This window comes from Cupressus sempervirens, chromosome 4 (assembly GCF_028749045.1).
Source record: "Cupressus sempervirens isolate cs-2001-9-10 chromosome 4, ASM2874904v1, whole genome shotgun sequence".
Taxonomy (NCBI): Eukaryota; Viridiplantae; Streptophyta; class Pinopsida; order Cupressales; family Cupressaceae; genus Cupressus; species Cupressus sempervirens.
The window spans coordinates 919,353,504-919,369,598 of NC_143121.1; the positions used below are offsets into that span (position 1 = coordinate 919,353,504).

A 16,095-nucleotide genomic window follows, 5' to 3' on the forward strand; every position below is an offset into this window, starting at 1 on the left:
TATGTCTTTCACTTTAGTACCATACGTTATTCATTGTGAACTGTTTTGATTTGTCGTCTTTTTTTTTTTTTTGGAACCTCCTATCACCCTTCTTCTGTGTTCGTACGGTGGTCATCCCTTGTATCAATTTATGTCATATGGCCCTGCAATGATGTTTTATAACTTCTCTATGTTGACTGTACGGTGTACGGCAACCTCCTTCCCTTCAAGTGATTCCATATAGTGAACTTTTGCTAGTTGATGGTCGTACGATGTCAATTTCTATCTGATAGTCGTGTAGTGTATCATATACCTGCTCTACAATTTGTAAGGTGATCGTACTCCATATCCGTACGTTGCCCTCCTTGTCCGTAGGGAATTCACTCCTCTCCTAATAGTCGTACGATGTACGGTAGCCTTCCAGACCGTACAGTACTATAACCTCTTTCAAACCGACCTTTTCTTCTTACTCATCTGTATGAGTCGTACAGCATCTGCCAACCTTGTACGATATGCTCACGCTTAGTTTATGCTCACCGTACCGAGCCATACAATGGTCTTTCCATCTTGGCTTGCCTTCACATCTCTACAGTATCAACTTCTCTTGCTTCCCTTTCTCTGTACGGTGATCTCTTCTAGCTTTCTCAATACCCTATTTTTATAAAGACTGTACAATGCCAAATGCTTCTTATATATCCGTACGGTATGTCTTTCCTTCCAATGATGATCGTATGGTATATTCTTCCCTCCAAGTGATGGTTGTACAGTATCATTTCTTTTCCATTTGTTGGTCGTACAGTACCTTTTTCTTATCTTACTAACTGTACAGTACTTTTCCCTAACTTTATCTCATTGTTCTATTAGCATGTTCTGATTTTTCACTTTGGTATTTACTCGTTTGCTTTCTCCTCAACAGTCATACTATGAAAAAATTTTACTTATACATTATTTACACTTATTTATTTTACATATATACATTATTTATTCTCTCAATTGTTTGTCGACAGAGAGGCATTATTTCTTTCATGATAGATTTTCAACTTTGAACCATTCACTGCATCAGGCACTTGCTTCCCGTTGAGCATCTATAATTTTATTGCTCCATTATTGCCCACTTCATGGATTTTATATGGCTCAACCCACTTTATTTTAAATTTGTCTAGTCTGATCTCATTTCGCCCATTATACTTCAACACTAGTTGGCCTGGTTGAGCTCTATTCAAATTCAAGTGCTTGTCATGCCATGCCTCATGCCTGTTCTGTGTAACCTTTATGGCCCATTGTGCTTGCAGTCATCGCTCATCAAGTTTACTTAAATTATACCGTCTTTCACTCAGGCTTTCCATATCTCCTGGCTTGTTTTCAATCATGATTCTTAAACTTGACACCATGAATTTCATCGGCTGCCACTCCTTGTCGTCAATAACTATATTCTTGATTCTAGAACCTTCCCTTTGTACTGCTGAAGTTTTTAGTAAGCCCTTCCTCTTTGTTACGATGTGTTTTCCTTGCTATCGGCACCTTTCTACTAAATCCGTGATGCAGTGTAACCTTTTCTTACCGCATGGTCTGTTCACCGTGTACTGTACGGTGGAAACTTTCATTGTGTTGGGTTCGTACGGTGTGTTTTTCCTCCTGTACTGGCCATACGGTATGTTCTTTCCTTCAACTTCAGCCGTAACCGCCTTTCCTTCTTTTGTTTCTCTCTATTCTTTCAGACATTCATTTTCCTCTCCTTTATTACCTCCATCGACCCTTAACATATTACAGCTCGAAAAGTGCTCGTAGTCCTCCATCTGCCAATGGAGTAGGTCATCACCGAGTCCAAGTCATCATCATTAGACCCTCCTTCCAGTCTCAATTCTCCCTCTTCATCAGGTTCCATTCTCTTCTTCCCCTCATTGTCCCCTCCACCTTCACCTTCGGAATCCAATGATGTTGCCTCCTCACCTATCATCTGTGTGTGTAAGTCGACTACAAATCTTCGGCCTCCATGTTCCATGGATAGGGTATTTCGTTTCCAATCATGTTTCACCTTTGCCTGTACCAGCCAACCCCATCTTAGAATGGCATCGTACCTTTTTCTTTTTAACGGTATGACCACAAAATCCAATAAGAATGGTTGCGTCTCGATGATTACAAGCTCCACCATCAGGGTCCCTAAGGGCTTGATTTTGTGCTGATCAACAATGAGTAGTTGAAATGTAGGTGGCCACAACGTAGGTTGTCCCAACTTCCTCCATACATCTTCTAATAATAAATTAACTCCTGACCCTCCATCAACAATTGTGTCTGTGAGTATGGTTCTAGGATACTAAACTCTACTACTGTAGGATGTTTTCTCGTAGTGAGTTCCAGTAGCATTGGGTCTGTTGCAGTCATTTCGCTGCCCTCCTTTCTTGTCTCTTCCAATGCTTTCAAGAGTGGTGTCATGTTCAGTATCGTCATTCATAACTAAGGCATTGTAAGAAGGTCATTTAATATCATAGGAGCTTCCATTTGCATTACTTGCCTTATAATATTTTGTTATGTCAAGTTCCTCTGCGAAGTACCGGCAATGTCTTTTGTTTGTAATTTTTTCGTTTCCATTTGTTTTTCCAACTCCGTCCATGCTTGTTGCAACCTCTTCTTTTCTTCCTCTACATCTGGGTACATTGCCTTCTTTGCTTGTTCCCGAGTGATGGCTAATATCTCCTCATCACATGTTTCGATGCTTAACAAGTTCACCCCTTGCTTAGGGCATTTTGAATCCTCGTGGTCTCCCGAACCACACCATCTACACAACAGCTATGGTGTTTCCTTCATGATACAGTCTCTAGCGAAGTGCCCCTAGAGGTGACACGCACGACATTGTATCATCGGCTGTCCACTCAAGTCATATTGTATCCGACTTCGGCCTCCATTGTTATTATTATTATTATTACCACCTCGTCCGCGCCGGTTATTGTTACGGTATCCTACTGAGGTTGCGTCATTGTTCGTGTTCGTTCTTGCTCCTGCAATGGAATTCCTGTGTCAGTAACACTTGTCGGTGTCCCTTTGTCTTCATATTGAATGTGCATTCCCTTGTGGACTGTCTCGCAATTTGGCAAATATCACAAAATTGTTTTTTCAGGCAGAAGCCCTTTGTATGGCCCTCCTCCTTACCTTCCGTACACCACAATTCCCCTTTCACTGAGTAAGGATTCTTTTTCAAATTTTTTAACTCCATCATACGTAACATATCCTTTTGCAATGCTCAAACTTTCTTACTTGATTCTTCGTCATTGCTGCTACTTTCAGAAGATGAATCATCCGAGTCCGACGATTTGTGTTTCTTCTTTTTGCTCGTTTTCTGCTCTCTCCAAATCCATTGCCCAATTATATGCATCTATGTACGATGTTGGAAGTACAATTTTCATCTTTTTTTTTTAGTGTCAGTCGTAGCCCTTCAACAAACCATCTTTTCTTTAATTCATCTGCTGGTTGGCTCTCCATCTTCCCCACCAACTCTTTTAGCCTTCTTGCATACACACGGATCATTTCATTCTTTCCCTACTTCGTACTGTATATTTCTACCACAATTTCATTATTGTCCCTTGGTAGTCAGAACTTTGCCATGAATTCCTCCCTGACTTCTGTCCATGTAGTTAATTTCTGCATATCAGCATCCAAAAACCAATCAATCGCTACACCTTGTAGCATCATCGGGAACTGTTAGACCCAGTCATCCTGGTCCGTTACACCATTTGTCATCCATATCATTTCACATGTTTTGTAGTGTTTGATCGAATCTATCGTCCCATCGCTATTGAACTTTGGCAATCTTTCCTTTGGCCCTACCATTGCTACTTTCTTCTGATTTTATGGTACTTGTTGTGTACCCGTGTTGTTCTAAGCACTCGTGTTGTTCTGAGACTTGCATTGTTCTAAGCAACCGCATTGTTCTGCACAATCGTGCTGCTTCAGACAACCGCCCTACTTTGGACAACTACATTACCTGGTGAGAAAAGATCTTCCTCAAGCGAAGTTTGATTCTCTACCTGTATCCGTTCGTCGAGTGTATCAAGAACAAAGAGTACACTCCACGCTCATGCTCTTTTGGCACTTCGAGTCGTACGAGTTACTTCCCTTCTGTTCGAATTCTCTACCCTCAGTGTATACAAGTTAAGGAACTCTTCCCTTGTCTCTTCCACTAAATTCAATCGCTATCAAGTATCTTCTAGCAATTCCTCGATGCTCCTCGATTTGCTAGGTGAATGCACTCCCTCCGTCTGTGCTCCTTCACCCCCTCGGTGTCTATCGGTAAGTTGCTGAAGCTTTTGTCTGCACTCCACCCATTGTGCTAAAATTAATACTTCTTGTGTTGTACGTATCTCATCCTTATCTTTTATCTTATTCCTATCTTTATTAAGCAGATTTAGCATTAACCTTCATAACACTTCCTTTGTTTCAAGTTTGACTGGCACCAGTGCCAAACGTTTACCGTACAGGGTAAAAAGATACTTATCGCATGTAGTACAGTAAGATAGAACACAAAACAAATACTTTATTCATATACGCAATATGCACTCCAAGTACAATGCTTACAATAATAATGATTATGATGATGTCTCAAAAGTCCCTTTCGGACAGTGTACATATACTTTCTCAAAGGGATGACTCAACTGTCACACACCCTTTCGGATACAATTCTACCCGTCGGCTACAATATAGAATTCACCAACAACAGTGCTATTTTGTCGTGCTGCTTTAGCTCTTCTTATTAATAATTTTTTATGTTTTTTTATGTTGCTTTCCTTCTTTTAGTCGTTATGTCCATGTAATTTATTCTTGCTCTTGGGCCTGATGCTGTTGCAAAAGACATGGTATCATGGATTCATCATGAGTGGAATGACTTGCCTTCATGATCATCAGCAGTCTGTCTTTTTAGCACTCTTCATGTCGTGTTCGCATATTCTCTCCAAATGTGATTGGCATTAATGATGGTGTTTGTTATTAATGACATGGCACTCTTTATATTTCTTTGCAAGCTGGCCTTTGTTTTCAGTTCCTTCTTATTATTCACCCTCATGCATTTAAGCAGGTCATCGGTTACTCTCCTGCCAGCTTGTGATCGGGCTTATTCTCTCCTCTTTTTTAATTACATTAACCTTCTTTTTGGGCTATTCTCAACTCTCCTTGTTGTGTTCCCCATTTTGGTATCGTATTTACGCTAGGTGCGATGCAAACATATATTTTATTATTTTACGGCAGCAGAAGCATATAGAACTGTGATAAGGATTGTTTTGTTCTTTCATACTTGGGTGACATTCATATGATAATCGGGTTTTTTGGTTAATTGTTCATGCTGCAAGTGCATGCAGTCTGATTTTGACGCATATGTCTACAGTCTGATTTTGGTGCGTGTCTCTAACAGATTTTTCCCTTGTGTATTTTGCTAGTATATTTGACTTCATATGATTTGCCTTTTGTTAAAGTCGGCAAGGATAGATAAAGTGGCATAAGAGCAAGCCTGATTATGGGGAAGAATTGTTCTCATAACAACATTCAAGATTATATTTAGATTGTGTTTTGAAGAACGATAAGTGTGTATTTTGTGTTGCATAACGACTTATATGGTCGTATTTTGATATAAGAGTGAATAACGATTTGCAAATGAGATTGTATTTTGTTTTGTGTATTATATTACCTATGAGTCTAAAGCTCTATTGTACCGCTACTCAATGTCATATATTAAATGTTTTGTATCATACGCATGGTGACTCTATTACAATAATAGATAAGACGTCTATTATTAGTTAATGGTTATCTTGTAAATATCTTTAGCTTTAGTTTGCTTTCATTTTTTGCTTTCTCTGGAATAGAATGTTTCTATTCTTTACGATCGTTTCCTAAGGAAACATCATCTCTTCCTTTTGTATAAATTGACCTTTCGGTCTCTGTTATTAATAAGCAAGTATTTACCAATTACCTTGTAATATGGTATCAGAGCTAAATACTTAAATTTTTTCGGAAAAATTTATAATTTCTTCTTGAAATTATTTGTTTAAATTTTTCCAAAATTATTTCAGCTAATTTCTCCAAAACCCACCTAGGGTTTTTCTGCTTGGAGAAATTTCCGAATTACGGGTCTGCAAATCGCGTGGAAATCGTGGCCATTTTTTGGAGACTCGCGTTTTTGGGGTGAAAATCTGCATGTTTCTATATCAAATCTTCATGCTCTTAGCCGTCTCAGCCTGTCATCGTGCTCTGGGAAGCAGATTCGACCATTTTTCATCAAGAAATCTGAAGTTTTTTCAAGCTTTTTTCAGCTAGGGCCGTTTTTTTTCGAAACCCTAATTTTTGGGGTCGAAAAAATTTTTTGTTTGCAGATTCTTGGTGGGTTTTTCGAGAGCTCAACTGGGTTGTTGTCCGTTTTTTCTGGGTGCCTCGATTTTTGTGCCTCGATTTTCGAGCCAGCGGATTCAGAAAACAACAACAGATTCCTTCTGGGTTTTTCGAGCTCTCTTTTGGGTCATTCTCTGATTTTTTTGGGTCTTCCGTATTTTTGCCTCAAAGAACGTGCCTTCACAGATTTTCACAGTTTTTCATTAAAAAACGTGCCATGGCATCTCTGACAAATATTCTGCTCGAGCATAATTCCAAATTCAATGGTCGCAATTATGGAACCTGGAAGCAGCGCATCATCACAATCTTCGAATATCGAAACACCGATCAACTTGTTCTGGGTGTTAAGCAGCGTCCGACTTCTCCGGGTCCTGATCAAGATACATGGGATCTGAACAATCGAGAGGCAGTAATGCTTCTCAAACTCTCCGTAGCTGATGACCAGCTTTCTCAGATTCCATCCGGCAAGACAGCGGCCGAAATCTGGACACATCTAAAAGGTCTTCATGAGACTTCCGACAAGAGCAGAGCCTTCTTTTTGAAAAACACTCTGTTTTCTATTGTCATGGATGAGCGCACCTCGCTCCAGGCACACCTGAATCGGATTCAGGAAATCCGTGATCAGTTACTTGCCATCGGTCGCAAGATGGAGGAAGAGGATATTGTGGTAATCACTCTTCGGAGTTTACCAAATTCCTATGAGCATTTTATCGAGACTCTCAACATCACATCTACTGGTGTTGATCTAAAGTTCACTGATCTCTGCACCCTGCTACTTCAGCAAGATCGGTGGAAACAACAGTTCGGTAGCAGCTCCAGTTCCACCTCCACTGAGCAAGCCTTTGCTGCGAAATCCTTTCAGAAGGATAAGGGCAAGTTTCAGCAATCATCTCAGCAGAAGTCTTCTGCTCCAGCATCCGATGGTACCAAAAAGAAGAACATTCAATGCAACTATTGCCACAAGTATGGTCACATGAAGGTTGCATGTCGGAAACGCTTAGCTGCCCAGTCTAAGCAATCAGGTTCGCAACCCAAAGCGAACAATGCAGAGCACACTGAGCAGGTGGAATCTGCCTTTTATGCCTTCATGGCTAAAAGACCTGCAGATCATGTACAGTCATCTGCTTGGTACATTGATTCAGGTGCCTCTCGACATTTCACTCACCGCAGAGACTGGTTTACTGACTACCAGCCTTATTCAGATTCTGTTATCTTTGGTGGTGGAGAAGAGTACACGGTTGTTGGTAAAGGCAACATTCAAATTCAGTCTGTTGGGAGGAAGCTCATATTCCTTGATGTGTACTACGTTCCAGGGATGGAACTAAATCTACTCTCAGTCAGTCAGTTGCTGCGACATTCTCCACACTTGGCAGTCACCTTCAGTTCACATCAGTGCACCATCACTGATCGGGCGACTAAGTCTACTATTGCAATTGGTCTTGAGGATCATGGTCTTTTCAGACTTACTGATTCTGGTGATTCTCAGGACTTAGCTATGGCTGCTCGGCGATCTTCCATCAGCTCACTTTGGCATCAGCGATATGGGCACTTAAATGTGCATTATCTCTCACAACTTGCTCGGTATGAGCTTGTTCTTGGTTTACCAAAGATTCAAACCCAACACCTTGGAGTTTGTGACGCATGTCAGGCTGGGAAGCAACATCGCACACCTTTCCCCAGTGGCGATTCTTGGCGAGCTTCTCAAGTACTTCAGCTTATTCATGCTGATATTTGCGGCCCTATGGCCACTCCTTCTGTTCTTAGGTACAAGTATTTTCTGTTGTTTGTAGATGATTTTAGTAGAAAAATGTGGGTGTATTTCCTTAAAAAGAAATCTGATGCATTTATTGTATTTCAGAAGTTTAAACCCTTAGTTGAACAAGAGTCTGGGAAATCTATTATTACTCTTAGATCAGACAATGGGGGGGAATTTTGTTCTAATGTTTTCTCCAGCTTCTTGGATACACATGGCATCCAACGCCAGTTCACCACACCCCACACGCCACAACAGAATAGTGTAGTTGAACGTCGGAACAGGACAATCACCGAGATGGCTCGTTCCATGCTCGAACACAGACATGTTCCGAAGCGTTTTTGGGCAGAAGCAGTTAACACTGCAGTTTATCTATTGAACCGGTCACCCACAGTGGCGGTCAAAGGTAAAACTCCGGAAGAGGCCTGGTCAGGTCGCAAGCCCAGAATCAGTCACCTGAAGGTTTTTGGCTCTCTTGCTTTTGTTTGGATCCCTGATGCTTCACGCACCAAGTTGGATGCCAAGAGTCAGAAACTGATGCTTGCTGGATATAGCAGTCTTCACAAAGCCTACCGCCTTATTGATGTTGAGACATCTCGTCTCATATACAGCCGCGATGTAGTCTTTGATGAGCAGCGAGGACCATTCATGCCTGTTTCTCCTGTTCCTGATCCAGCAGACCAGCCTATGCAGGTTCATGATTTGCGAGTTCGGCTTCCATTAGGTTCACCTGATGGGAGGGCTCCAGTAGCTCCTACAGCTCCAGTCCTGCCAGTGATACCTGTACAGCCACCTCCGGCTTCTCCTGCAGGATCACCTCGTTTTGAAGATGCTTCACCTGAGTTTGATCCAAATTCTTCTGATCAGGATCCTGCTGATCAAGCATCTCCTAGTACTACTGTTGGTCATTCTCCTCTCCGGCCTAAGTGGTGGGCTAAGACACTTGCTGATCTTCATGATGATGAGCTCATTGATGGGAGAACTACTCGAAAAAAGAGCAAAACTATAAATTCTGTTAACTTTGCTCTTATGGCCAACATTCACAGTGTGTATGAACCTCAAACATATTCCGAGGCTAAAGGAATTCCAGAGTGGGAACAGGCCATGCAATCTGAACACCAGAGCCTGCTGAAGAACAACACTTGGGTCCTTTCTGATCTTCCCCCAGGGAAGAAACCCATTAGCTGCAAAAGGGTCTACAAAATCAAATACAAATCAGATGGTACTTTGGATAAGTACAAAGCTCGTTTAGTGGCAAAGGGCTTTTCTCAGCGTCAGGGCATTGATTATGAGGAGACCTTTGCTCCTACTGCAAAGATGAGCACCATCAGATTAGTCCTAGCCATGGCAGCACAGTTTGGCTGGAAGGTCCATCAGATGGACGTAAAGAGTGCTTTCCTGAATGGTGATCTCCATGAAGAGGTCTACATGACGCAACCTCCTGGTTTCAAGGTTGCTGGTAAAGACCATCAGGTTCTCAGATTGATAAAAGCTCTCTATGGTTTGAAGCAGGCCCCTCGGGCATGGTACATCAAGATTGATACGTACCTCAGTGATCAAGGCTTCAAGAGGAGTTCTTCAGACTCAAATCTGTACATCAAGACTACTGACAGTGACATCATCCTTCTGATTATCTATGTGGATGATCTGATCATCACTGGCAGTTAGGCATCTTTGATTCAGGGAATCAAACAACACTTATGCCAGTCTTTTGATATGACTGACCTTGGGCTCATGCATTATTGCTTAGGTGTTGAAGTTTGGCAACAGTGTTCTGGTATATTCATCTCTCAGTCCAAATATGCTAGAGCCTTGTTAGACAAATTCTGAATGCAGGATTGCAAACCTGCATCTACACCTATGGAGAAAGGTCTCAAGTTATCAGCCAAGTCTGATTCTCCTTCCGTTGATGATACTACGTATAGGCAACTAGTAGGCAGCCTCATCTACCTATCTGCTACTAGGCCTGATATCAGCTTCGCAGTGAGCTATATTTCACGCTTTATGACAACTCCTAAGACTGATCATTGGATGGCAGCAAAGCGTGTGCTTCGTTATGTGAAAGGCACTTCTGATTATGGACTTCTGTATTCTCGGAGTTATAATCCTAAACTCAGTGGGTTCACAGATTCAGATTGGGCAGGCTCTATTGACGATAAAAAGTCAACATCTGGATATGTGTTTAGTTTGGGATCCGGTGCAGTCACATGGACCAGCAAGAAGCAGCAGGCAGTTTCTCTCTCTTCTACAGAGGCTGAATATAGAGGGACTGTTAAGGCAGGATGTGAAGCTGTCTGGCTTCGTCGGATGCTTGGGGATATGCAGATGTCACCAGCAGGACCAACTACTCTGTTTGTTGATAACGAAGGCGTTATCAAGTTAGCACGGAATCCAGTCTTCCATGAACGAACCAAGCATGTGGATGTTCATTGTCATTACATACGACAGCTGGTTGAAGACAGGACTATAGATCTGCAGTATGTTCCTACCTCAGATCAGACTGCAGACATTCTCACCAAGCCTCTTGGTCCTGATAAGTTTGTCAAATTCAGAGGACAGCTTGGTGTGTTAGATAGATTAACCATTAAGGGAGGGTATTACAATAATAGATAAGACATCTATTATTAGTTAATGGTTATCTTGTAAATATCTTTAGCTTTAGTTTGCTTTCGTTTTTTGCTTTCTCTGGAATAGAATATTTCTATTCTTTACGATCGTTTCTTAAGGAAACATCATCTCTTCCTTTTGTATAAATTGACCTTTCGGTCTCTGTTATTAATAAGCAAGTATTTACCAATTACCTTGTAATAGACTCGACATCGTGCAAGAGCCTATGATTGTATTGACAAGTTATTTTGGTGTGAATTATTTTGCAAGATACTCATTTCAGTTATTGGTTCTGATTTTTATGGTTGTCGCATGGAAAGAGATAAGTATTCTATCTTAAATTCGTGTTATATCAATGGGAAGAGTGTGTGCTTTTAAAATTGATCTCTATTATAATTGATTCTATGAGTTATTATCATCTCTCTTGATTGTAGGGTGCAACAAGAAGCAATGAGATGGGGATGTTACCTTGATGATACATATTCAGAGGGAGATGTTCAGCTTCAGAGGGAGGTTACATCAGCTATCTCATTGTGGTGATCAAAACTATCCCTACTGAGGGGGAGTCTTTGTTGAGAGAGAATCTCAGTCATTTCTATACATGTTGTTAATGAGTTCTTCTCTATTAAAGAAGTTCCAAGTGCAATCTGGTGCAGGAACGCCTATTCATTTTGTCTCATGGATAAATTCACATTTTAAATTATCTTTAATATGGTTTCAATGTTATGTAAGGACCTATTGGAGTTCATTCAAATTATTCTGTAAGGCTAGAAAAGCCATTAAAATCATAGTGACCTAAAAGGTCCTGGAAAATGTCAAGTATGGTAAAACCACTCAAATGTATAAAAATAGAGTAGAAATAGTTTAATTGGCGTCTTACATTCACATTTATCATATTTTAAGGGTTTGGGGAAACTTTTAAGTCATTTGAATAATAATTGTAAAAGTAGTTCAAAAGTTGTCAAAATTGTAATGACAACTTTTACAACTTGGTGACCACTTTTTAAAAGTTGGTTTAAATATGTTAGTAGGTAGTTGTAGGTTAGTTGGAGAGTTTAATGTGATTCCAAATTATATATATTTAGTCTCCAAAACACGAAATTGTAAGTTGGAGAAGTTGGAGGAAGGATTTGGAATGAAAGAAAACTTATTTTGATGTTGTATATTCAGTTTTCTGGTTATTTTTTCTTGCAATTTCTCTGATGTTTTGGTTGATGCAAACTCATTTTGAATGATACAGATCTGAAACTTATATTTCCGGAAAGGTATATCAATTATCTTTCATTTGGTTTTATTTTGGCTTATTTTCATTATGTTTGGAAGAAGTTATGGCCATTTCAGTGAAGACTGGTCAGGTGCTGTCATAATATGAACAACTTTGAGGAAATTGCAATAACTTTTATTTCCTTGATTTTATTTGGCTATAACTTGGAGAAAATGTTTTTAACTCACTGTTATTGAGTCTCACAAAAGGGATTGGTTTCATTCTTTCATTTATGGAAGTTATTAATGATTGATTAAGGGTTTTAAATTCTGCCCTAGATGAGAAATTGTTCTCAAAAGATGCAACATTCTTGCATGCGTTTGAATGGTTGAAAAAGATTATAAATGTGAATCCATACCTATAATTTCATAGTTTCCATACCTATAATTTCATAGTTTCGTGGAAGGCCCATATAGCACACTTCCGTTGTGCTCTCTGCATCACAATCCATTGTTAATGAGTTCTTTGTGAGAGAAGTTCAAGGTGCAATCCCTTTGTCAGTGAATTCTTCTCTATGAAAGAAGTTTGAGGTGCAATCCCTTGTTAATGAGTTCTTCTTTGTGAGAGAAGTTCAAGGTGAAATCCCTTGTTCCCACCCTCTATGAGTAGGTATGTTGGATCCACCATCTACAATGAGGCATAGTGAAAAATGTATTCTTCTCAAGGAGAAGTCTAAGGTGAAAGCCCTTATTATACCCTCCACGATGAGGGGTGGTGGAAATACATTCCTCTCAGGGAGAAATTTAAGGTGAAAGCTCTTGTTCCGCCCTCTCTGATGAGGCATGGTGGAAATGTACTCTTCTCAGTGAGATGTTTAAGGTGAAAACCCTTGTTCCATCCTCTACAATGAGGTATGGTGGAAATCATGTTTGTGACTCCATAACATTTATCTTATGCTGCTATGATGAATTATGCTATGCTAAGATAACATGTTTTATGAGAATCTATGTGATCAGAATTTATTATTGACATTTTTGGTAGTAGATATGTGTGACTGCCTTACTAAAGATCTCTCTCTTGCTAAGAGGGAGTGTTAAAGATTGTAGCTACGACAGCAATCTTTATCTCTGATTTTGGCATATGTTAAAATAAGAATTTAGTTGTATGAACAACTGGAAAATATATTTATGATAAAATTTGAGATAATATCATTTGGAGAGACATGTATCATGCGAAGAGTCATGCATTCGGAAACATGAAGAGTCTTGCATTTGAAAATTAAAGAGACTTTCAAGTGTAATATTAAAGGTCTCTCAATTCTATATATATACAACATCAAGTGGAAAGCATTGTACTTGAAAATTTTATTATCAATTAAAGAGATATTTTTCTGGTGTGGCTGGATTTCTGTCTTGAAGTTAATGGCTTACCCAGGATAATCTCTTGCGTCTTTTGTGCATCTTTATTCTACCTTTTATTGCTGTTTATTTTTATTTTCTGGGCAAAACATTAACAGACGAGTCACCACTACATAAGGGTATGGTTATTCTGTAGCATCAATTGGATGATCTCGGTTACACATATTCTTGAAGGACATTTGTGAGTGTGCTGTTCCAGGAGTTGATACGGTAGCATTTGACGTTGATCATCATTCTTTGCAGAGCATATGAATATACTGGCTGTTGGAGATAGTCTAAGAAGTTGATCATTATTGGCACTTATTTTGTGTGTAGTTGCAAGTTCATTATTTTGTAGTTTTAGTTTATTAATGCCTCAACTTCATCATTTGTCAATTTAGTTTCCTGCATGCTGCAATATTCCCTATCAGGCAATCTAATTGTCTTCTAATTAGACACCTCCTGTTAGAAGCTTTGAGGTCCCTGAAATTCCACAAATTTATCTTCATTGTCCTCCCAGTGAGGGTTGCCTCCCCTAGAGCTCAAAAAGTTATGTTTTGATGGATGTTTGGTTTGGAAGTAAACCATCCTCTGTTCTTTTCCTGTTATTTGTTTTCCTCCTCATTCTCTGTTTGGCTACACCATTTATGATTGGCTTTGCGGATGTTTAACTAATGGTTCTGGGCTCTATTGTCACTATCTCATCCTCTCTTTCTTACCACATTATCATCAGAATTTCTTGATCTACGAGGGACTGCAATTTATATCTATCTCCCTTTGGATTGCTCCTCTATTTCTTCCTGCCCCTGTTTTGTAGAATCTGGAAACCTGATTTCCAAAGCCCCTGCATTGTTCTTCATTTGTGCTTCACCCCCCCTGTTTGGAGTATTTAGATCCTTTTATCTCCATTTTCTATTGACAGATATTCTGCAACTGTCAACATTGTGATTTCTTCACCAACACCTGATGGAAAAAAATATGTAATCTCCTTCTCGTGACAGCTATAATTTTATCCTTGGAAAGTGTATTTGGTCATCATTGCCAATGTCAGAATCCAAGGTTAACTCCAACCATTACCAATTTTATGTAAGCATTCAACACTCCAAAATTCAGAAGATAAGTCATATAATCGCTCTCAGAAAGGTTTCTCCTCCAAGGCGTAAGTTGATTGAAATTGGGCTTCCATTTTTGGATTATATACATATAAATCTCCAAATTGCCAAGGACCTCCCCGATAGAACTTCAACCCTGTCTTCATCATTCTCAAATTCAACAGTAAAAAACTGTAGGGGCATAATATAAATTTCTTTGAATTTGTCCCAATTCTTCTGTAGCCAAATCTCCTCCGGTTTTCTTGTCCCTCATAATCCGACCAATTATAGCCTTAAATAAGAAAGAATGTCTCTGCCAACAACCCCTGACATCTCTATCACCCTGGAGCAATCTTCATCTCTGCCATTTTTGCTGGTTTTTCCAGTTTCTACCATATTTCCCTTCCGGGATAACACGTAATCCTCTCTACCTAATTTACCATGTGCTACCATTTTCAATTATATTTACGGACAATACCCTAAATCGAATTCCTTGGAACCATGAGTTCTAGCACTGGAATCTTTTTCACTTGAATCCATGTACCTTCTTGCCAGGTAGCACAAGTGACGATACTAGATTTTACCATTCCCAATGCTGCAATAAAGTGCAATCTCTAGGCTATGGCGATCGCTTACCAGCCACCAGCCACCAGCCTCAACCCAATTCTTGATGATTTTCAGACAATATTACTCTTCCATGATTTCCACGCTTGGATATAAGGCAATTCCTCAACCCCACTAGTCTAACTCTGCCCCCATCAAAAGCTTGCACACTAGAACTTGTGCGATTATATACTATGGTCTCTACATTGTGTGCTTTTAGCAGTTCCGGCAATGTTGAATTTCACACTTGACTGAGTTTATTCAATTTAACTCGAACCACCCTCGATTTGACCAATATTAGGGAGAAGAAGAAGCAAGGAAATAGTCCAAGCAATTTGGTATGAGATACCATCCCTACGAAGTCCTCGGAAGCGACCCTGAGAATATTTCAGATAACCAGCTAGACAAGATCGTATACAAAGCAATCGCGGGAGCATATAACGTAAAAGGGCTATATTTCCTCGAAAGCTTTCATAAACGTGATATTTAATTTATAAGAGGCTTATTTCAAAAAATTAATTAGATCATTTGTTTTTTGAACTAGGAGGCAACGGCGGAAACAATTGGCGTACTTTAAAGACTGCTTTGTAAACCACCAATACAATGGATACTTCAAAAACCAAAACCTCAATGCAACATAAATACAATAGCTTGCCTGAAAGAAGGAATAGACTTCCTGAAGACCTCGATCCAAGCGAGTTCAGCTGGAGTAGGCTTGTGAGGAGAATCCGAAGCAAATCTATAAGGAATGGTGCATGGCCTATATGTTGTTTCAATGGGGGTTGTCAGAAGAGGAAAAGGCACCATTGCTGACGAGCTCTCCATCGAAAGAGAGAAATTTGTCCGAGAAAATACCAAGAAATGCCCCTCTTCTGACTAATTTTTTTATGCACGTCTCCTCAAAGGCATATATAGGTTGCGACGATTGGGACTTCACTACATATATATAATGTATATACAGTATGCGGAGATGTTTCACGTGTTGAGTGATGAAAAATTAAAACTTGGATACATCTGCGTACTAGATAGGTTATATATATTTGATAGGAGTTGTGTTGCGCATAAATATATTGATTAAATTTAGGGTTTCAA

At 39.8% G+C, this 16,095-nt stretch overlaps 1 protein-coding gene across 1 annotated transcript in view; it reads right to left on the minus strand.

Annotated features, from left to right (window-relative positions):
* Positions 1-15,881, minus strand: part of LOC149564400 (damage-control phosphatase At2g17340-like) — a 238,791-nt gene extending 222,910 nt beyond the window's left edge. Inside the window, exon 1 of the mRNA XM_089827455.1 lies at positions 15,659-15,881. Within this exon, the coding sequence (XP_089683581.1) occupies positions 15,659-15,828 (170 nt within the window). The 5' untranslated portion in view covers positions 15,829-15,881. The remainder of the gene's footprint in view (positions 1-15,658) is intronic.
* Positions 15,882-16,095: the final 214 nt, after the last annotated feature.